At 36.3% G+C, this 24,188-nt stretch overlaps 1 protein-coding gene across 1 annotated transcript in view; it reads left to right on the forward strand.

Moving 5' to 3' along the window:
• The window catches only part of ATRNL1 (attractin like 1), a 490,222-nt gene that overhangs the window by 347,365 nt on the left and 118,669 nt on the right, over nucleotides 1-24,188 (forward strand). Inside the window, exon 27 of the mRNA XM_086752524.1 lies at nucleotides 16,245-16,352. Within this exon, the coding sequence (XP_086608650.1) occupies nucleotides 16,245-16,352 (108 nt within the window). The remainder of the gene's footprint in view (nucleotides 1-16,244; nucleotides 16,353-24,188) is intronic.

The raw sequence follows: 24,188 nt of genomic DNA on the forward strand, positions 1-24,188 counted from the left end.
TGCTATATCTTTTGAAAGCTGTAATCCCAGGTAGTGTGAAGTGCTGTTCTCCATCATCTGTGTCCAGCTCCAAACCTGGGCTACATCCAGGTGCAATCTCTTCCTGTGGTTCAGATCTCACAGTTTTGTACTGTGTAGAGCAAACGTGATCGATTCCCTCCATCCAAAAGAGTGCATTTCTATCTATCACCCACTAGCTGGCTGGAGAGCTTGACATTACTACCCACCGTCATGCACCACATGAAAACGTGTTATATGGGTTAGCTCTAGCTTTCCCCCAGCTTCGCTCTCCATGATGTATTGCTGAGTATCTTGACATTTTTTGCAGAAGAGGAATCTGGCTCAGAGGTGTCTTGGCTTGTCTAGCAGAGTGTAGCCAACATGATTCTTCAGTTGACTTTCCAGCTGTATTACAAACTGCTGATCACTCAGCAGTGAAAGCCTAATATTCACTGGGATTAGATAGAATACATTAAATCTGGGATATTTATATGTATGTAAATTGTTTGCATTCGTTCTGTGTAAGCCTTACTTTGACTTACTAAAAAAAGTTGTGTTAAATATGTTAGACCTAACTCAGTGTTTGAAACAACCCATTTTACACTGTGGGAAAAAAATAATGCCAATATTCTGCCATTTTTTCCTTCTTGGAGCTTCACTAAATGCTGATATAATTACTACATGTGCTCGTGTGGCCACTTAAGTAACTGTAGGTAATAATAAGTTCCTACATATTGCAAATATTAAATGTCTGGTTTACATTAAGATGAATTTCTTTTTTTTAATTTTCTAAATAAATAAAGTAAAAATATTTAGATGCATAATGTAGGTAGTGGATGAAAGCATAAAGGCAACATTTCTATTCCATGAGATTTAACTGTGTTTTATTTCCTCCGAAATACTGGAAAGTATTCCTTTATACAAACCCTTGTAACTAGTTAATAGCATTTTATTGTGTTAATACTCAAGACAAGGTGAATGAAACTGTAAAATAATATATACAGGTCTCCATGTTGTCTTTGTGTGATTTAATGCAAAAATATTTGCAGAAACAGAACTTAAAATTTATCAGAAAAAAATGAATCAGAATTTATCATTAGCTGAGAACTAAAGAATGGGTGTTTTTCATTGATAAGGTGGGGAATGTCATCACATTTTTTTTACCACATTGATGACATAGGAAGTAAACATCTGAGAAAGAGAAATGTGAGATTTTTGTAACTTGTACTGAGCATTTTCCTTGATTCTGATTTTATCATTAACTTTGTATCTGGTGTACATGGTTCTGGTTTAGCATATCTTGGGCCTTGTCAGTCTAAGTGACACCAACTCTTACAATCAGTGTAGTTCACTTATGTTTCACGTTTCGTTTTCTGAAAACTGGGCAGGACATGATTAGGGAAGGACCTGATGTCTGCTGTGTACATAATGTGGTTAGAATGCAGGGGCTTAAGAAAAAAGTAGTAATTGAGATACTCAGCTGCAGTAAGCCTTGACTTATTTAATATAAGCAACTGAAGTGCTTAGTGTATATGAATCTATGCTCCTGAATCTGTGAATTCCAATGATTTTTGTTCCCCTGGGCTAATTCAGATACAAACACCATTCAATTCTGAGTTAAGCACTAAATTGTACAACCTGTACTTTTACAATCAAAGAAGCCAGAGTTTTTAAAAGAAAACCGTATTTTTAAATCCATGCTGGAGCATATGTGAACTGATTGTCAGGAGTATTGGATGCTCAACAGGTCAATGGGATGTATTTTATTTTCAGCATAGGAAGAGAGAGAACAGCTGAGAATACGTTTCAATTTATATTTAGAAATTTTTGCCTTTGTGAGAAAAGCCGTGAGGACTCTGGTACCACTTTATATAATACAGAAAACCAGATATACTCCCAGATTTTTTTAATTTATGCAGTCACCATATATCTAAAGTGTTGGTACAGTAAATGGGAGATTACATTTATGGATGTGACTGATTCCACTTTCAAATAAAATAATTTCATCTGTCACAATTTTAATGTATTTATTTTTATTTGTTATTGTTTAGTTATTTTTATTGGAGCGACTTTTATGGCACTTGCATTTAAGAAGTCATGGTTAAAAATTGTTGACATCTTTTGCCTTTAAAGCTGCAGAGAATTAGGTCAAAATTTCCCTCCATCAAAGATTGAGAAATTCAAAAATGACTTCTGCCTGTAGGACAGGCACGTTAATTTAAAGGCCAGTGAAATATAACTGCAAGCAAATCTTTACTGTTGAATCATATGATTCATTCATCAGAATTGAAATGGAAGAAAATAAAAAATAATAAAGCATGGCAAATATTCAAATACTTTTTCCAAATTATTCATTTTTCTTTTCTAATAAAGCTGTAGTCTTACAATCAATGATTTATAGGTACAAGAGTATCCCCATATGAACTAAATTTGCTAATGTTTTGATTGCCTACCTTTTGTGTTGGAGCGTGGCCACAGCAGTAAATGTTTAACAGTTATTTTGAAATTTTAATATAGGGTAGATTTTTGTATTTGATCCATGGATATGGATCCGTGGATATGGATCAAATAATAACTTGAATACATATATATACTGTTAGAAAACAAAAACATTATTTTTTTTCCTACTTCATTTGAGTATTCGTAACATGTTACAGAAAAAACCTTTGGGGACAGTATAATTCTTTGCATTTTGAACTATGTGTAAGTTTGAAAAAATGATGTAATCAATTGCCAAATATAACCAAATTATTTGTTAGAACCTCTTTGGAGCTACAGCTGATGCTAGTCTTTCAGATCCGTATCCCAACAGTGCCAAGCTGCCTGTATTGTTTTCTGGTCCCGGATTCCAAAATGGGCTTTCCAAATTAGTGCTCCACACTGCACTCCTCCTGCAGTTGGGGCATAAGGAATGGTTGTATTGAGCAACCAAAGCAAGATTTTGTGGTGGTTCAGAATGGACCCGATGGAGAAAGAGTTCTGCACCAATGCGGGGAAGCTGAAATGGAGGCGTTGTCCAGAAGTTTTTCCTGTAGTACCTTTAATGACCTCTGTACTCCACCTCTATTTCTGTGTGAGAGGGAAGGATCAGAGCGTCCTTCCAGATCGTCACACCCCACCACTGCTCTTGCACTTCACATATTTGTGATCATTCAGTTCACCTTCACAGAGAGGAGGCTAACCTTTGCTTCACAGGAGGCATTGCCTCCTCTGCAGTGCGCTGGACTTACCTGCTATCATTTGGCACATTGAAACTGTGCTAGATCTGATGTCAAGAGTGTTCCTTTCTCAGATACAAAGATAAGAGGTCTGTCAATCCTCATTTAGGTGGTGGGAGAGAGAATGTAGATGTGTCTCTGCAGAGGGGAATTAATCCTTTATTAAAGTGTGTTTTTAAAGTACACCTATTTAAATAGCAGTAGTTCATGTAATCAAGAAATAACTTTTTTCCATGTTAATAATCAAGCAACCACCACAGCCCCAAGTAAAAACATCAAAAATTATATTGAAGGATTTGAGCATTATATACTAGACTATTTCCCTCATCTCCAAATAAGTAGGGAAAATTAATTAGCCAAATTATAGTTGTCACGCTGTTTTTAAGAAGCCGCTGAGAGCAAGTGCTTGCTGTACATGCACTGTGATAAATACAGGTCTGTTGAGGAAAATGATTGAGATGTGTGGCACCTTTGAGTCATAGATCACACCTTTGTTTTCTTTTGTCTCCCAATTAAGGACGATGTTGTTTTTTTCTTGGGAAATAAATTTCCATTAATGAAATTCCAACTGTCTCATATGTTATGGTGGTGTAAATTTGAAAGCATTTAGCAGATGCCCGTATAAAAATCCATTAACACATAGCAGATTCCCTGACATTTCAAACCAATATGTCTCCAGCTGGAACAAATAACAGAAAACAAGTCCACATTCTTGAAAAATTTATGGCACTCTCTAATGCAGGTAAAAGATTCCTGTGCAAAAAGGAGCATATTGTGGAAGAATATAAAAGTGTCTTATGTTTTCAGTTTGGCAAGAGGAAAGTAATGAGTACGTTTTGTTATATTCATTTCCTTTTTGTACAAATTTATGCGTATAAAAAGAAGGAAACAATTAAGATTCCAGTAAAAGACAGTACTGTCTCTAAGTTTTTACTTAGTATTTATCACTCTTGAAATCATGTGAGTATCTCTAAAAATTAGCAGTCAGAATTTCTGTTAATTTACCTGTCCCGAAGCATTGTAATCTCATACAATTATTAAAACAACTTTAAGGCTGCCATAAAAAGCCTATTAGTAGCTCACTATGTAAAATCCTACCAGCAAAGTCAAACTTGGGGAGGAAGTAAAGGAATGGGAAAGATGACCTTGACTTGCCTAAAGCTTGCAATATTTAATTTGGAATTGGGCCATATTGGAAGAAAGCAGGTAAAAGAGATATGCACGTAATACTGATATGCACAGAAACTGTGAGGGAAGAGTATGGAAATACACTTCTGAAAGTTTGCTCATTCTGGTGAAGTAATCATTGCAAAATATGCATTTTAAAATGCCTATTTTCATTTACTTGTATTAAAAGTTTTCTTTGGGAAAAGAGGGAAACTGGGTGCTGTATGGAAAACAGTCTTTTTGTTCTTTTGCTTGCTTTCTTAGTGTTTATTTGGTATAAAAAGTAAAGTTGGCTGTGCATCCCTGTCGTGTAAATTCACCACTATGCAGAGGGCCAATACAAGGCCCGTTTTTCATTGACTCTACCTCAGCTTCTAGACTGCAATTTAAATGATGCACAATGCTTGTGATCACATCCGTGATCCCAGGGATGAATTCTTAATATAAAATGTTTTGTGAAGTGATCTCTTTGTAAGGTTTGTCAATGCTTTTCTGTGTATCACTGTGATTTAAGTTACTGCACTGTCAGTGTCTTCAAATAACCACGGCAAATTCAAATTTAAAGTCTGTCAGTTGGAAGGCAAATTCTAACAATTTACTGATAGTGATTTTCCTTTAAAGCAGCTAACCTATGTCCTAACCACATGCAGTTACAATGGCATTCCAGTAGTGTATTCATCGATTTTAAGGATTTAACTGCAAAGGTAAATCACTGTGTAACATAGATGTATACAGAACAGTGTCTGTAGAAAGGCAGTGACTGCAGGACTGCTACAAAGATGTTTAGCACGTTCTTCCTTGCATGAGGATGGAGCTTGTCAGATCAAAGCAAATGAAAGAAACTAAACGTGGCTGGAGACCCAGCTGGGGCGGCTGCCTAGAAAAGCCTACCCTTCTTGCGAAGCAAAAATGCTGTGTTTCCCTTTGACTGTGTCATTGCCAAAAATCCTGTACTTGGCTGTCCTCTCTGTTGTAAATTAGAATAGATGAAAGCTGTCGAGCCAAGCCAGTGATGGAGGCTAATTTGATGTGATATAATTGATGAACTCTAAATCGTCCCACTTCTCTCTCTTGAAACAGTCTGACTGGAGCGCAAAATGCCAGAGTACTTTGATTTACACTCTCTGTCACTTTTATATTGAAAGTCTTAGTGTGGCAGCAGTGAGGAATTAACTTCTTCACAGTATTTTTTTTTCTGATCTACAGAGTATGTACATACACAGGGTGGTGCAACCGCTTGTAGGAACAGTGCTAAGAAAGTCAGATTTCCTTGTTCACAACTGGATTGTGCACAAAATTATTATCAAGATAAAGAGAATAACAACCTGACTTCTGCTGCTGCAGATATTACCGAGATGGTCTGTTGGAATTAGTGTTGTGCTTCTTATTGCAGAACTGAATTTTAGACTGTATGATTAGAGTATTTAATGCTTGGAAGTCCTCTATTGTGGTAATTCTGATGTAGCTTAAATATTTTAGGAGGTTAGACAGGTTCTAGTCCCTTCAGTAGCTGTAGCTTCCTAGGTAGCATTTCAACTCTTAAATAGTTCTTCATTAAAATATTGCAAACTTCAGACTTATTATCTCAGCAATTTCCTGTTACTGATATTTTGCTATTTGAGATACATGAACTCAGAGCAAACTGCCTCCATTTCTTGGATTCTTTCAAAGGTAAGGGATGGTCAGTGGCCTTGCTTTCTTAGATCTATAGCAGGAGTGGAAAAAATTTGTGATCTACTTGTTGGTCAAGTATTCTTGAGAAACCACCATTAAAAGGTGTAAGATTTCACATCTGCTAAATCAGTTGTTTCAAACTGAAAAACAACGTGGACAAAGGAGAACTGCTGTAATTCCCGTTATTACTCTGGCCAGGTAGCAGAACTGCATCTGTTTCAACGTGATTCACTGCCCTGCACAGAATGAGTTGGCTGTGGCCACCTGCCATTCCCACCAGCAGCGTGTGCCAAATTCTTGCTGACCTGAATGTACTAGGTATGGCGAGCAAATCTGTGAAGTCGGGAATATTTCTTTGGACAAGCACCCAAATTTCAGATCAGTATTCTGGTTTTACACTGATTTAGCTAAACCTCTTCTTGCTGAAAATACCAGGTGGACAGGATTTGTATAAGGATTTTCTATACATTCTAAGTGACTACACTATTTTCTCACACTTTCTGATCCTGGGCATAACTAGTTTTAAGTTATGGCTTAACTAATGGTTCAGAATTGGGTTACTGATGTGAAAAATACTAGGTTTTAGAGCTTCTCCTGAGTGGGGCAGTTGAAATAAAAAGGCAATCAGTTCCAGGAGGAGCCTTATTTTTTAATGAAAAGGGAGGCAGGTAACCAAGTAACACGGGCTCAACTTTTGTAAGGATTGTACAGAAGAGCTTTACGTGCCCAACACATTAGCACAAGGTAGCATGGCTTGTCCCTTCACCTTGTAATAGCAAGACTATGCAGCTCCTTACACTGAGGATCTGTGTAGATCAGGACATTTCCATCCTGAGACAGGCAGAATACTGGTAAGTGTACCTCTTTTTGGTCCCCTTTGCAAGGCATTGAGAATGATGGTTATTTTGCTCAATACTTTAAGAATTAAAGCTTCAAAGCATTTAAAGGCATAATTCAGTCATGGTACATCACCGGTTTACCTTCCTTAATGGTAATGTCATTTGTGCTTTAAGTAGCTTCTAAAGTACTGATTTAGAATAGTTGTGTAATTGGCAATGATGCTACACTTAAAATGTTTCATTTACATTGTCACTTTATCAGTGTATTGGTAATCTCAAATAATAGATTATTTTAAAGAATTAAATGGTAATAATAAAGGCAAACTTCACCTTTGTGAGAGTACAGCCTAGATTTCCTATTCAGTATTTTTTATTTCTTTCTTTCATCTTTTTTTTTTATTTTCTATGTTACAATTTAAATTTAAAAATGTAGAAAGAAAACAGTGAAGAAAAAGAAATATAGATCTTTAATCCAATGTCATCTGAAAAAAGATTGTGAGCGTCTGAAGTCACTGCGTGGGTTAGGGACCAGGTATGTTTCAGAAACTCCAGCTTTTTCTAAATTGACATAACTTCAATTAAGTTGCTATAATTTGAACTGTATGTTTTCATATCAGTTCACACAGGAAACAAATCCAGTGCCGTCCCATTTTGGTGTCTTGCAAGTTAAAAAATGCATTGACATTATTTGCAAATTAAAATATACTCGTCCTCCACTTCAGCTTCTTTTTAAAGTAATATTAGGTACATCCCATCTTTCTGATTGTATGTGCTAGGAAAGAGTCTATTTTAGAAAGTGCTTTAGTTAAGGGCTCTTTAAATGTCTGTTGGTACCTGCAGTGTAAAAGGGATACAATATCAAGCAGTAGTGTAGAAAGACGGATTAGAGAAAACTTGTTAAATGTTTTCAAATTGGGTAACCTGATGAAATTTATTCTAGAATGTTTAGGAAATTGGCTAAGTGTGCATGGGATCCCAGAGCGTGTAAGAGTTATCTCTGAGACTTCAGCTAAGACAGGGGAGGTTCAAGTGAGGGATGGTTGTAATTCCTATCTTAGAAAAGAAGGGGGAAAAGGAAGGACTGGGCAATTAAACACCAGTCAGTTTATCATTAAGTCTTGGGAAATTACTGGAATAGACAGTTTTTTAAATAATCTCTAAGAATTTAGAGAGGAAGGTGTGAGTGGTGCTCAGTGTTGTTTTTTCAAGTACAAATCACATCAAGCGAAACTGATTTATTGATAAAAGACTAGCAAACCTTTTAGATCTTGGGCTGCATCAAAAGCAGCGTGGCCCCTTTACTCCACTCTCATGAGACCCCACCTGCAGTACTGCATCCAGCTCTGGAGCCCCCAACATAAGGACATGGACCTGTTGGAGCAAGTCCAGAGGAGGCCACAAAGGTGATCAGAGGGCTGGAGCACCTCTCCTGTGATTCTAGTATTAATTTAAGAGATGGACAATGGTTATTGCATGTGTAGCTGTCATTGAAGTAACAGAGACTGCAAACACACTGTAAAATTATAATCTGGAGGTGGGAGAATCTGAAGTAAGTGGCTGGAAAGCTGCACTTCCACAAGTCTGTAATTGGCAAATACGCGATTCTACACTGAGAAAGAAGTCACTATCTGCAAAAAAAAAAAAAAAAAAAAGATAGGGGGAAATGGGCAATCAGCTTGGTAAGAATATTAAAAAATGAAGTGGAATGATCATGAAGTAGAAGTGAGTATAAGTCACCATATTTCTGTTGTAGCAAAGATGCTGACGTAACATTATCAATAAGAAGACCTGTAAGGCCCATGATGTGATGCTTCTGGTCTGCTATCTAAGGTTTGGGGCCTCGCTTTTTGGCAGGAGTGTCCAGCACTTGAGAGTATAGAGGGGGGCACTGAAAATAGGAGCAGGAGTAGTGAGATAGTACTTACATACCCACTTTTGTTTACAGAAGGTTAAAGGGAAACTTCTCCTGTAGAGGAGAAAAGAGTTTTGGTGTTTTTTTTTTTTTCCTCTGTTGTAGACTAGGAGCGCTCTCCACTGTAGACAGGACAAGAGACAATTGGCTTAATTGTCAGCATGGAGATTTAGTTTAGATTTTTAGAAAAGACCTTTCCAGCATGGGAATCATCAAGCACTCCAGGCTTCTGGAATGAGTGTGGAACCTCCAACACTGGGGTCTATTTAAGAAATGTATACATCTGCTAGAAGGTTCATAATCACACTGCAAACCTGCCTTTGTGTAGGACCAACGCACAGAGGTAGACAAAGTGATCTCATGAGGTACCTGTTGTTCCCGGTTTCTTTTATTAGACCATATTTACTATCTTTAAAGCAATCTGCATTGTTATAGGAACAGCCTAAAATTTTATTTCAGAGCTGGGAATTACCAGCTTGGTATCTATTGTCCAAGCTAAATAACTAAAGCAGTTTTTAACAGTTGTGAGAATAATGGGTAGTATCCATGATACTTCATGTCAAAAGCAGTAGCTTAATAATGTGCATAGGATGCACTGAGGTCTTGTAAATATAAGGTAGTTTCATACTGTGTCTGTTCCACTTATAAAGATGGCACATATGTTTAAAGTACTGCACTATCATTGTTAGTCATTCTTTAGAAGACATTTTGAAAGCATTATTTATGTGACATCTTTGTAAATGAAAGAGTTCCAAGGAGTAGTTTGCATAGTATGATAGTTCAATCTCTCTGTCATATTCTGAAATAATTAATTTTAACATATATTTTAATATATTCATTTATAAATAACTGACCTTGGGCAAATACAGTAGAATGTCTTATGTGGAAACATTTTAACATCTATAATTAGTGGATCTGGCTCTCCTTTTCTCTTTAGAGGATTAGTTTGCAGAATAAGTATTTTTAGAAGTTTTCTGTGAATTGAAAATGGCTCTGCTAGCTAATAGCAAAGTAATCAACAGTTTGCTGAAAGGATTTTTTAAACACACTTGATTAAAGATAAGAGTGCAATTCTGGGGTTAGCAATGCCTACCAAAAAAACTTAAGTACCTCTAAAGCAACCTTTGAAATTATTATGATAGCAACTCTGTAAATGTGCAACATGGATTCATAGTGATCTAAGTGAAAGAAATAATAGTATCAGGTCTTATTTGGCACTTCTTAAATTTGAAAGCAGTGAATTGAATTTTGAGCTTGTTATTGATTCTTAGCACCCAACAAATCTTCCTATGCTAAATTAGTCTCTAGGGGAAAATTCTGAGGGATTGATCACAACTTTATTATAACATGAGGCCCCCTAAATTACTGGCAAATAAGCTTAAACCAGGGTGCCATTTCTCTTGTAATAAACAGCTTTTCATACTCTGAGTGTTTTAGAGATGGGAATTATATTCCAGAATCAAAAAGGTCCAAAACCCCAAATCATAGTAGATTCAGATTTTGCTCTTTGCTTGCTAATGTGCAGTACATTAAATGTCTGTTCCTTGGATCTAGCAACAAAATGACCTTTTCAGGGCTCATCTTTTTTTTCTCATTTTTGATTTGTTCAAGGGAAATTACAGACGACTGGTATTTGGTTTCCAAAAGGGATACATAAAAACTTGACCTTTTGGAACTGTTATTTTTTGGGATGTGTACACTGTATTTTAAGTATGTCTTAGCTGTTGTTTGCTGGACTATGTTTAGTTTAAATAACCCTTCATTTTATTCAGTATAAAGGTAGGACAAGAAGTATAACTCCTCTCATTTTTTTCTATGATAGACCTTTGCACATACCTGTGAGCACTTTTTCTTCAGGCAATTTTAAAAGAAAGTGGCATGGAATAGGCCCTGATATCTTAGGAAGTTTCCGCGGTCTGTTTTGCAGTGCAAATAGCATGTTATACTATGTCCATCATTGTAATATCTCATTGCCTGCCTGAATGCACTCTTGTGTCAGGGCACTTTCCGCTTAACAGAGTGGGAAATGAGGCACAGGGAAAGCAAGTGACCAGGATTATTTAGGAAGTTCATGATGGAGAGAATGACTGAATCCAGATTGTCAGACTACTGTCATAAGTATGGTTATTGCTGCTGCTTGGTTTCCTAAGCTGGCTTTTGTCCATCTCTTAAAGTCACTGTATCTCCTGCAAACATGGAATGGCAAGCTTATTTCACCTAAAACCCAACAAACTGGTTTAATGACTGTGATATGCCTTTAGTGAAATCAACTAATTTGGAAATTAACCAAGTCAAATCGGTTATTCAACTTGCTCTCCTTCCCAGCTATGTAAGTAGCTAACTTAATTTGAAGAGATTTGTAGCACCAAGAGTTACAATGAGAAGAGTTACAGAGAAGGCAATCTTTGTCTTGTGCAAATTAAAGCAAAGAAGCAGAGCTTCATTGAAATATCACTATGTACAATTCAGTTTGAGAATGAGAATTTAAGATTTTTTTAAAGATAATCAAATTGTATTTCTAACTTGAATGCCTGTGGTTCACTCAGATCTGTGTAGTCATGTAAACCTATTTAAATTACTTCTGTTGATTAGATATGGCAATAAGAAATCTCAAGAATATGCGATGAATGACCGACCATGGGGGTGTTCAAGAAACGTTTGGATGTTGTGTTGAGGGATATGATTTAGCTGAGAAGTATTGGTGATGGTTGGACTGGATGATCTTTTAGGTCTTTTCCAATCTTGATAATAATTCTGTGAAATTCTGTGACTGAATTGCATTGCTTAGAGACACTCTGTGTTTGCAGGCCTGTCCATTATACATATATGCTTATTTTTTTTATCCTTTGGAGTTTGTCAAATGCAATCTGATCAGAAATTAGTTGATGCAACTCTTCATGAGGTTTGGACATTTCTCCCCATTGCAAACAATCTTCCTATAAAATTCAGATTTAATGCGTGGCATTGTTAACGCTTTTGTTGTAGCATTTTGGTGTTATTCACATCAGCAGTTGACAGCACAGAAGCAGGAGAGGAGGAGACCAAGTTGTTACTGCAGACAAGTCAGAGCTGTGTGATGAATAAGCAGAACAGGAATTTCAGATTAGACGTTTGGAAAATCTTTGTCACTAGGAGAGTCATGCAGCATTGGGCTGGACAGCAATTGCCAGAGAGATTGTAGAATTACCGTTCTTCATGGTTCTGAATATTCATCTTGACAAAGCCATGGATGTCCTGGTACAATGTTGGTAGTGATCTGACCTACGAAAAAAAAAAACAAATGAAAAAAAAGAAAATCTGAGGTATCAAGGAAGAAAAACTAGAAAACCTAGGCAGTTGTTGCTGTTGTTAAAATAGGCACCCTTTCAACTACCGTAGCCTTCCTTATTTCTGAAATAGGGTACTAAGACTGCATCGCTCTAAACAGCCAAAAGGAAAACTTTTTGGTCTGGTGGTCAGAAGGGTCAGAAGTCTACCTAACATTTTTACAAGCGTTTGCCACCTACACTAGCTGTTAGCTGACCCATGAACTTGGGCTTGCCCACTTGTCTGTTCATGCTTCATGGCATACTCTAACATATACCTTGCTTGCCAGTGGGCTAAACTAGCCCATAAAGGTGCCAAACAGCAACGGAAAGATCTTTGAAAGAATTTTTCTAGTCCTATTATGGCACTAAAATGATCTCATCCTTTTCAGCTATCCTAATTTATCAGTCCCTCAAGAATGTCTGTTACTGTATAACAAAGAGAAAGGAGACCTGTCCCAGTTTCTAACATCTCATGTACTTTATTAGGTTTTTTTCAGTTAGGGCTTTTCTAGGACAGTTATGCTGGAAGGTGAGGAAAAGAACATAGAAAAGACAGTCCTAGTCAGAAGAATGGTATTCTATTCCACATGAGAGACCAAGTCTTAAAAAAAAAAAAAAAAAAAAAGTTTTTAAATTGGAAAAGGAAGCAAAAAGGTAACACTTCCTAGAATACGAAAGATTTGAAATGTGTCAGCCTGGAATGGCTGAAATGTTGTATTCTGTTAATGTTAAATCATGGTAATATATATTTTGCATTAAGTGTTTTATTGTACATGAATGCAATATGGACATTAAAATATTTTGAAAGTAAGTCTTAATGTATCAACCAACATTTTTTTTAAAATCAAGTTAAACATTTCTACTTAAATAGGAACTTTGCAACAAATACATTTTCTCATAGAAGAGATGCTATGGAACATTGTAATTCCCTCCAGGCTTCATTGATCAGAGGAGGAGTATCCCCCATTAGAACTTTTTTGATCAATGATAAAATTGAATTGTGTACCCAGGCAAAAGCTTTCCTGTGATGTACATCTAGGTGGGGAAGCAGGTCCTATTTCAAAGGTACTTATTTGACTAGCACACCAAAACTTGAAATTAACATAACCTATGGGCAAAGTTGTCTACGTGTCCGTAGAAAATCAGGTGAAATGTGTATTTCTGTGACAAGGGACTAAATATGCCAAAATTATTGGGTTTTAAAGAAGTAGTCTCAAATTATATGCATTTTGAGTGAGAAATTGAGCTAATTTATAGTATCCTAACATCCTACTGTTCTTCACTGATGACAAATATAATTCTATACTTTCTATACAAGAAAAACTCTTTAATAGAATAAAAGTTAATACTTTGTTGTAAAATAATAAAGATGCCTAAAAGATTAATCTTGTCAATAATCTTGGACTTAATGAGATATAAAATTATGGTAGACCTTGAAGTCAGTTGTCTGCTCGGTCAGATAAATGCTCATTGAATTTCTCAGTCCTGTGCTGAGAAAGTAATATTTTGAATTTCCCATAGTTTTGAGTGAATATTTAGGTATGTGCTTAATTCTGAATATTATAAATTAAATATGTGATAAAATATTAAAATATTACATCTATAATAATGTCCATCTGTTCTTTGTCTCCAAGTAGATATCCCTAATTAATGAAGAAGTAGATATTTATTTTTGTTTGTATGATTTTTAAATGCAGTACATTTTTTGGATATGAGTATATAAGAAACACCACTGCAGTTCCACTTTCCACTATCTCATGTTTATTCTGCCTTAGTTGTGATAAAATCTGTGTAGGCTTTTTAATCTCTTTCACTGTTGAGAAAAAGGTAAGAGTTTTTTCCTCTCTTCTTGGAACTTTGCGTTTGTCCCAGTCTTGTTACACAGACAGTTGCAGATGGTGGGAATTAGTGGCCTTTTCCAGCCACAAAACTGATTTTAAACATCATAATATCTTCCTATATTTCTCCTCATTGCATCTTATTTCTCCTGTTCTGCACCTTACAGGCAGCTTTAAGACGCTGAGGAGAAAGAAGCAGTATTTTGAATACAGCCCTTTTCTTTGATGTGCAGGTGCTCAGCTGCCAAACTCAGCAGCATTTCACAGGCAGCCAAACATTTTAAAGTTTTCATTCTTGTTTACAGAGCTAATTAAGAATTTTCGTAGTACTCTTCTCAAATGACAGACTATCAAAATTACAGTGACTGCCTTATGAATTAAAAGGTTTTACTGAAAGCCTGTCCAGGAGCAGAGGTGAAGAAAGCTGTCAGTCTTAAAAAACAGAGCGTGTATCAAATACACATTCCTTTATAGTCTGCATTAAGTAAATCTTCTAAATAATCATTTGTGCATTTGCAGGATAGGTTATTCTGCTCATTTAACTGCTTTCCCCAAGCAATTCTGTTTGTTTAAGACAATGTTTGGTTTGCCATTGAAAAGTAAGCATTTGCCAATAGCTCTGTAGGCTTACAATACTGTAATGAGTTCCATATGGCTGGACCGCTCTAATAACATTGTTTTCTTTAATTTTTGTTATTTTAGGAAGAAAATGAGCTAGCTGTAGTAATTATAGCATATAGTGACTCAGTATTTTATGCTTTACGTTTTTGTGGTCTTTGTTAATTTGTTGGTAAGACCGGAGGATCACAGTAGTTTTTTCTGTCTGTAAAATCTCTGAATATGTTGTGTTGATGCGAATCAGTGCTGATGTAAATCAGTATAAAGAGAACACTACTTTCATTTTTAAATGAAGGGTTAGAAATGTAATTTGTAACCATCTAGATATTCATACTAGGTTTTTATTTATACTGAATGTAAAACATGCAGTTTCAGTCACAGATGTATCAGTTATCCTCTTGGTGTGATATACTGGGAGCCCATTTGCGCAGGTGCTTACTGACAAATACACTGCATGTTTTTAAAAAACAGGCCTTAGGAATGTCGTGGGTATGCATTAGGAATCTGCTGTACTGTTTTGATTTTAACATTACGAGTGCTTCTTCAGCTTTCTGTAGACTATCTTAAAGTGCAAGTCAAGAAAAAATGCATGTATTACAAAATATTACAAATGAGCTCGTAGCTTTATAAGAGACCTTAAGCTAAGAGTGTTTACTGGTAAGCTGCCAGCAAATATTTGCATGCATACCTTTTATTATTTCAAAGGTTTTTATGAACAGTACGTCACAGTGCTAGTGTCACTTACATTCAAATACCAATTTCTAATGTTTTAAGCATTCCAGAGTAATAATAGGGAGAAAAAATGCTAAGAAAATGAAACTTAGATCTTTTCTAATAAAACATTTTTGCAGGCATTTTGTCTCTTCAAGATGCTGTGACATCCTGTTCAGTTGAAGGAGCACGTGACTTTAATTGCACGACTCATTCACTTTAAATATTTAATAATGCTTTTATTAGTTGCACTGAACCAGTGAAGTAAGATCTGCAATATCTAGTGCTGGTCATCATTTTTATTCATCATGGTTTAATAAGCATTATAATTACAGATTGAGAAAGAAATATGACTTAGCTTTGTAGTTTTGCTTGGGACTTCCGTGCACACTGGTATGATTGGAAGGGATTATACAAGCTCTGTGAGCATAGCTGATTGTATTCAAATACACTAATGCAGGCTTCCCAGTCCTGACACATTATTCTTCATCTTCAAGTAACTGCAGAAAAGATAAAGTGCATAAAATTATGAGTCCTGACACTATCAGCTCTGTCTGGCTTAGTAGTGAAGTATGAAAATTCGAAGGCCAAGTGGACTTGTTCTTGGCAGGTTTTCTAATGCATGCATTATCAGTGGAATTACCAACCATTTCCACATTTGCTTGCAACTGGCACAAATGGCAAAGTTATTTAGTCAGTTAGGGAAGCTTTCATTTGGAGATTTCATCAGAGTTCAAGCTGAAAGACCGTTTGTAGACAACATAAGCCCTCTGGGATCAGTTCTCAAGTAAATATAGATGATGATGATAATTTAGTATAACTTTCTCCCTCTAATATTAGAAATATGATTATTTGCATGCTATTTGCATTCTTATGTTTTAATGGGAGGTATAGTAGGGCAGACTAATATCTGGTGCATTTTTTAATGTTTTGTTAAAACATAATTTTTTCCTCATCAGCAACTTATGCGGGAGCGACAGCAGATGGCCAGCCGCCCCTTTGCTTCTGTCGATGTAGCACTGGAAGTAGGAGCTGAGCAAACAGACTTTCTACGAGGGCCGTTAGAGGTAGGAACAGTGGTGCTGACAAGGGACCATTGTGATTTGCATATTTATATTGCGAGTCTCATCTGCATCTGCTTCTGAAACCGAGCAGCGTCTGATTACCTGGAGCTGACAAGTCTCAGCTACATATGTTATGCCATTTTCAAGGCGCAGAGTTTTAATAGCATGACATGAGCTGTAACAAAAGCCGCTGGAGAATCTATTAGCCTGGGCTGGAGTGACAGCCAGCTCACCTGGCAGTCCTTCCGTGATGGATGGGAGCTGAAGGAACACAAGATGCAGGCATTAAGGAGGGAGCAAACCTTATGCTCAGTCCTTCGAGTACACAGTGCCCCCTAGTTAATATCTATCTTAATTAACAGAGATTACAGCAAACAAACAAACAAATAAATAAATAAAGCAGCCGTGAGTCGAATTTCAGTGTTGTGTTTTATATGTACGGGTTTAAAGAATACAGAATATGCTGCATGTTTTTGTTTGTAGATAATGGCTACATTACTGCTTTCTTTTATTGTAATTGCAGTACATTAGAAAAGAAGTAGTAATATGCAAGGCAATGTGATATTGGAATAGTGTAATAATGCATGAAATGGATTCTGGAAGTTTCACCTGAAAATAGAGGGAGAATTACAATATGTGGATAATAATGAATATCTAATCTAGGTTGGTCTTTTGGTAGATTGTTATCCTCTATTCCTTTACTTTTATTTACAATATTGTGTTTACAGTTATTACTTTATCTTATTTATGGTGGGACCTGGGAATGAGGTGTGATAGCTCTGAAATCTTTCAAGATTGTACTTTTCTTTTCATTGCTGCCAATTCCTCTTAAATTCAAAGCTGCTCTTACTTCTCTCAATAGCCTCTTTCAATGAAAGATTAAATACGCTCTATCAAATCTCTGAGGTTCATGGAGAAGTGAGCAATGTGAAAAACAGATTCATAGCAGAAAGAAAAAGAATCAGCCCTTGAGTACTTATCAAATTGAGACGCTCTGTCCTGCTACTGCATAGGAAGCAATCACAATTGTTCTTGCTGGCGTAATTTAAATACTTGGAATAGATAGTGAATAAGAATGCCATATCTTTTTGAAGAAGCTTTGTTATTTTCTGACCAAATACTAGAACCCCCACATTCTTCACCAGTATCACCATATTTCTCTCCTCTTATCTTAGAGCGGACCACCTCTCCAGCTCCCCAGGCTGAGGACACATTACACTGTAGTTAAAAGTTAACTTTTTTTTTTTTATATTTTTTCATTGTTTCTACACTGGTATCTGGGATCATTTTCTCTGTTGTCTTTTCAGAGGAAATCAGTGAGTGGGAGCTGAGACATCCAAACTTTAATTCTGTACATCCTGATTATTTAATTAAACTTTAGAAGTAAACATCACAAGTTAATTGCCACATTTTCTTTTCTCATATCTTTTATTTAGCACTAAAAGTGGTAGATGCTAAAATATTTTAGTTATATTTTACAGTTTTTATTTGCTTTTTCTTCCTAGCCGAGCATTTTCTAGTGATTGTTTAGTATTCAGTATACATAATGGTTTTTCCAAATTAATACAGAATGAAGCCCATTCAAAGTTTCCTTGGAATTACAATATACTGATCTGTATCAAAACAAAGTATTGTGCTGAGGATTAAATGAATGTGATTCAGAGTATTGATTGTCCTTTGATGTATATTCTGTAAGAAAGAGCTATATTAAGCTTCCATTCCCAGTCTATCCTCAATTTGCAAAAGGACACTAAAAGTTGTAGTTGCCGTTCTGAGGATGCAGTACTTAAACAATAGGATAACATGAAGCAGCTATAACTTCATTTTGTAGTATTGTTACAATCATTAAACTATTTTAATAATTCTGATATCTGATGCCCATTGTGGTCTTTGAAAGTTAGAGATCTTCTGGTAAAAATGCGCAATATGTAGTAATTCTTTTCAAGGTGTTCCACTGGCATTACGGAGGTCTTGCACTGATGTACCAGGGGTTCCAGTTTTGATGGTGGTGCATTGCATTCCCTCACCTCATACTTTTATTGACATTGTAATAACTCCGGCACTTCCAGTGACACTGTATTGATCCGTGGGTCGTTTCAGCATGGTATAATGTCATTGAACTGTTTCAAACATTACTGTGAGTCTCCCGTCCCACTGCGTAGTAAGACTGCTGTTCATTAATGTCATCTGGCTGACGTGATGGTGCTTTTGTACAGCTGGTGTTCGGAGTTAATACTGATGGTCTGATACATGTCAATATTCATATGACTGTCTGCATGGTAATTCCAGTATACTCTTTGGTTAGGTTTTGTTTTATTATTTGCATTTATTTGTAAATATCCAAAGCAATTGTTTCACTGTAGTGTTTTAGTCTGCAGCAGTAAGGCACTTTTTGCCCAGTGTTTGGAAAGTATATCTAAAAAAATAAGAGTATGGATACTGTAGTGAAACTGATTGCCTGGTTTAGGTACGATACAACTGATAATGTTTGGGTCTATTTTCAGTCAGTTGCAACAGATTAAGATAAAATCCTGAAAACGTTACAGAAGAGAGTTGAATCTCTGTTACTTCGGGCTCTCTTTCTGATTTGAAGTCTTTACCAGCCAGTCTATCTTTCCTAATGTTTTGCCAACAAAGTGACAGTATTTTGATATTCGCTTCTTAAAAAAACTTTACTCTGCATCATTTTCCTTCTGTGTCCTGCTGTCTGAGTGGGTTTTCAAGTACTGGCAATAGCCTTTGCTCTTCCCAATTTAAAACATATTATTCATCAATCTTTACCTCTTCGGGCTGCCTTTCTGTGTAGCTGATTCACAACATGACATTAAGAAGTCTCATCTTGTCATCCTTTCTGTCATGTTGGCCTTACATCAACTATTAAATATCTTATTATCGGCTTAAACTTCGCACAGAAGAAATCAAAGTTAGTTTTTTCCTTGCCCTTCTTCCCTTTTGGTATCGCGTCAACCTCTATCTTGGTAATGATATTGGTAGCATGGTAGTGTCCTAATTCTAAATCTGTGAAGCAATACCTACTCCTGCTATGGTATGATATTAATTATATTAATCTTATGCACAATTATCCTATTTAACCCGTGGCAGCCCAAATCTGCATCTTCATCTACTTCCATTATGATTGCCATTTCCCTGCTTAAAAGTGCTGAAATCTGCACTAGCTTTTACAGGGAAAGATGAGAGTGGAGGAAGGTCACCCCTCACTCTTCCTCCTCCCTCTTGGACAGAACAAGAGTAGCCTGAAGTTACTCTGGTGGAGAAGAGGAAGAGAAATCTGGAAGGCAGTGAACCTCTGGGTCCCTCTGTTAGCAGTTTCGCATAGCACAGACTGTTAAGGAGCAGAGTTAAAAAAACATCGGAAGTCCCCTGTCCAGAGAGTCCGAGAATATTGTGTTGTTTTGTGATACCACCATAATTTTTTTTCAATACTAGAACAATAAAAAATTAAGGTAGCATCATAGATCAATAAATACAATGCTTCTTGACACTCCATGCCCTCGGTGTTAAAATGTTTTTTATTCCTTTCATTTCTGTTTTTCTAGACATCTAAGCCGTTTCCACACCTCGATACTTTTTGCTGCTCGGTATATCCGAAAAGCTAAATCATTCAGGCTGTCTTAATATTCTAAGCCTCCTTTGGGCAACATTTCTTCCCCCAAAATATAAATCACTTTTGAAGAGTCACTTCCACTGTGCTGCTGACAGTCATTTTAGTTAATCGGTATGTTATGTGAAAAGTAATAAAAATGTTTTTTTTTATGTCCTGCTTTGCCTAGCTTCTGCGTATTTTTCAACTCATTCAGCACCCATGATTTTTTGAAAAAGGGAGAGATACTTTTTTTAGGTCTTTGAGGTACGGTGAGCACTACTGTAAACTCAAATGTGTGATCATGCTAAGTCTCTGGACATCAGCATCTACTGTGCTACATCTGCTGGAGAAAAGACAGATGTGTTATTTCCTGCATAAGAACCAAATGCAGATTTCCTCTTATGGTGATCATCCATTTGATATCTTTACAGTATTACATGGATATCTTGGTGCAAATCAATGTTCTTTAATAATTATTTCTGCAGAAAAACATGCAGTAAATCTTTCAATCATTTTTCCATCAAGTTATTGCATTTCCCGTAGAATTGTCACAGATGTTAGATTGTTCTACTTCTGACAAAGCAAGATGATCCCAAGAATTTTGAATTTCAAATAAAAATCTAACTTTGTTTCTCTAATATTTATAGTACATTAGATAAGTTTATAGTACATTAGATAACTTCTTGTTAGTAGTATGAAGCAAAGATTGGCTGTTACTTCTCATTTATTTGAGTTAAAGACTTGGAAGGTACACACCAACTCCACTAGCTATCATTATACCAAGAATGGCTATCGGAAGAGTGACTCATTAAAACATATTAAAATCCTGTACCAGAGGTTTGTGGAGTTCAGTTAATTGAAGTTTAGACTACTAAGCTGTGTCGCTGGTTTCTCCTGCCAATAAAGTGTCAGGACTTTTTATATTGCTTCACAAATAAATCCAGTTAAGTTGGGTTTATTTTCTTGTCTAATTTGAATAATTCAGTGAGTAATTTTTGAAACTGCGCCCTAGAGCATACTTCATTATTTTATACAAAATGAGACTGGTTGTATGCTTCATCAGCATTACACCTGCGTTATTTTGATGACATAATGTCTAATATCAAGGAACAGACTCTTCCCAGCTCTTTGTTACAGGTCATCAGATTGCCCCTTGATATTCTCTGTTCCTAATTTTAATCTTGGTATCAGAGGATAACTTCACTTCCCTTGTAAAAAACTAACGATTTATTTAAGATAATGACGAAATTGTCCCTAGAATGGTCATCTTGTTTCCGGTGACCATAAAGGCAATACATATTTGACAACTGGAGCTATCAAAGACTTGAACTTCTTGCTTAAAGTCATGCTATATGATTTACAAAATTGCAAGTGTTGCTCATGCAAGCTTATCGGGGAGCTGAACTCTGGGAACTTCAGAGAAGATATTAGTATATTATTTTATTATTTATTATAAATTTAGTTTAAAATATGATCAAATCTGATTATTATTTATTGTTATGGTAGGATAACTAGACATTATCCCACATGATCTTTTGGGAAAACTAGACAGAATGTCTAGTTCCCCCACCCCGGATGGGGAAGGATAGTTTCCACTGGCTAATCCATGTTTCCATCTTTGTCATGCTTAGTCCTGAGGAAGGTCCTCATCCAAGGCCAGGCTGGATGGGGCTTTGAGCAACCTGATGTAGTGGAAGGTGTCCCTGCGCAGTGTAAGCGGGTTGAAACTAGATGATCTTTAAGATCCCTTCCAACTCAAACCATTCCGTGATTCTGTGAACATGTAGGATATAGCCTGTGAGCCAGTTCAGCCACGAACACATAGGTTGTTCTGAATGATTCCAGGGACTGCAAAAGCTGTAGCTGGACTGAAGCGAGCAGAAATGGTTTAGTAACACCTACTTCATTCATTCTTTTCAATGTCATTTAGAAACAAAGGTTGCACTGTTTTTTTTTTTTTGTAACCTGCCCCTTAGAAGGCCTTCTATGTGCATGTGAGGAGCTGGTGTTTTTAGAACTCTCATCCTCAAGTTTAATTGTCATTTTCCTAACAAATATTTTTTTTTCCTAGCGAAGTTTTGTTTTGCTCTGTTTTGGTTTTTTGGTTTTTTTTTTTTTTTTTTTTTTTTAACTTCTTGCTAATTCCAAGTTTGAATTATCCATATTGTCCATATGTTATGTCTGTAAGCCAAGCTCTGCTTGGCATTGGAAAGGGCTTCACTAAGTACCGTGTCTGGTCTGTGGCCCTGCAGCTCAAGGAGGAACAGAGGAGAGAGAATCTAGATGAGAACAATGTGAGCAATCAGAGACTTAGGAAATAAAACTACAAGGAAAAGTCAAATAAATTGGAGTAGACTATTGAAAGGAGTCAAAATAATAGCCCTCAAATATGCAAAAGGTTAGTAGCAATCAGGAGGGCAACAATCTTTTCTTTCTGTGCACTGTAGGCATCAAAGGTGTAATGGACTTAAATTGTAGGAGAGGAGGTTCAGGCTGGATATCAGGAAAAAAATTCTCATAATAAAGCTGAATCGCTGGAAGCAATTGCCTGGGGAGGTGATGGAATTTCTTTTATTGGAACCTTTTTAGAACAGTTTGGACAAACATTTCTCAGGTACCATGTACTCCTGGCTGCATTAGCTTCCCTTCTTTCAGCTTTGTCTTTATTATTATTCTGATTGGCATCTAGCTATTCCTGCTGGATACTCTCTGAAAATTTTCCATTTCTGTTGTTTGAACACCTTAATTACCTTCATTGCACTATTGGTTTTCTGTTGCTGAGTATTTCTGACCCTTCTGTTAACTTTTATTCTTATCTTCATCAATTTACATCCTGTTTTCTTGCAAGATCTGAAACTGTTAAGTCATCTCTGACCCCCAGTCTCTCCATGACGGTAGTTCTGCCTAACATGATCTCCAGTACATTCTGGAATACCTTCCATATTCTCCTTGAAGTCTGTATTAATGATGTAATTATTTTTTGTCTTAACCAGTGCATTACCATTTTTATAGCTTTTCAAAACCCATGCAGCCTACACTACTAGATCTCAGAGAAGTGTAATCAGATGATATACCTGATATTTAAGAGAAGAGTCTATATTGGATCATTTCTTCTGTATTACTCAAAGATAATGCTAAATTTGCTGTCCACTGCCTCAAGAACCCCATTATCTTGTGCTACTCTTTAGCCTTGATGGCTCTCTGCGTTCCTCTCTTCCCACTCCCTCAGTCCTGTCATCTGGAAAACTTTCTCCTAAACTATTTAGTCACTTTATTTTAAGTCCTGCCTCTCTCTTTTATTTTTTTTCCTTCCTTCTTTGCAAATGACTGATTCACCTTGGGTATCCTTTTGTGATACCATGTGTGAGGGACGTTGTATCATATGCAAAATTCACATTTGGTACTTCTTCCATTAGAGAAAACCATTTGCCTGAAAGCAGCATTGTTTGGTTTACAGTAACTTCTTCATCATATAATGAACTTTTTTTCACGAAATAAGAATTTTAGATTTCACACTATTTAATGCCTCATTCAGTGGTTATATACAACAGTGTAGCTCTGCCCAATTAAATATCTTCACATTTGCATAAAATTTTTATTGCTTCTCTTTAAGTTTATATCTAGCAATGTGTGAACATTCTGAACCTGTGTATCCGGTCTCCAAGTGGACAGGAAACACATTTTTAATCCCTATGTTCTCTGGTTTGCTTGCTTATTTCTGTTGAGCCAATTTACCCTCACGGGCAAACAGATGTTGTAAGAATGCCTTAAGCATGATGTGTAGATTTCTCTACATGCAGGTTGATGTCCCAGTATTTCATACTAACAAGAGAGTAAAGCCTCTGCTTATTAGCTTATGAGCTGTAGGGTCTGTGGATTCACAATTAGTTCTGAAAACCTGTTTTTTGTTCGGGTTTTTTGATAAAAATGTATCTTTCCACCTCACAGAATTTATTTGGCACATGTACTGTGTAATCAGATGACTACAGAAATTGTTTGGATAGAAATATATGATTTGTGTTGGACAAAACCGCCAACAAATTTCATGCTCAATTGGAACAATTAGCAGGAATTTTGGCTGACTAGCTAAATGTAGGTGTGTTAGCAGTATTGGCATGCTGTGAATAGAAATTGTTAAATTATTGTATTATGCATAGTTGCAAATTGAAAATTTCAAAATAAATATTCTAATTGTTTTTAAGCAGAACTGTTTGGATGTATCTGTAAATGTTGTG

The sequence above is a fragment of the Chlamydotis macqueenii genome, chromosome 7, assembly GCF_036417535.1.
Source record: "Chlamydotis macqueenii isolate bChlMac1 chromosome 7, bChlMac1.mat, whole genome shotgun sequence".
In the NCBI taxonomy this organism is placed as follows: Eukaryota; Metazoa; Chordata; class Aves; order Otidiformes; family Otididae; genus Chlamydotis; species Chlamydotis macqueenii.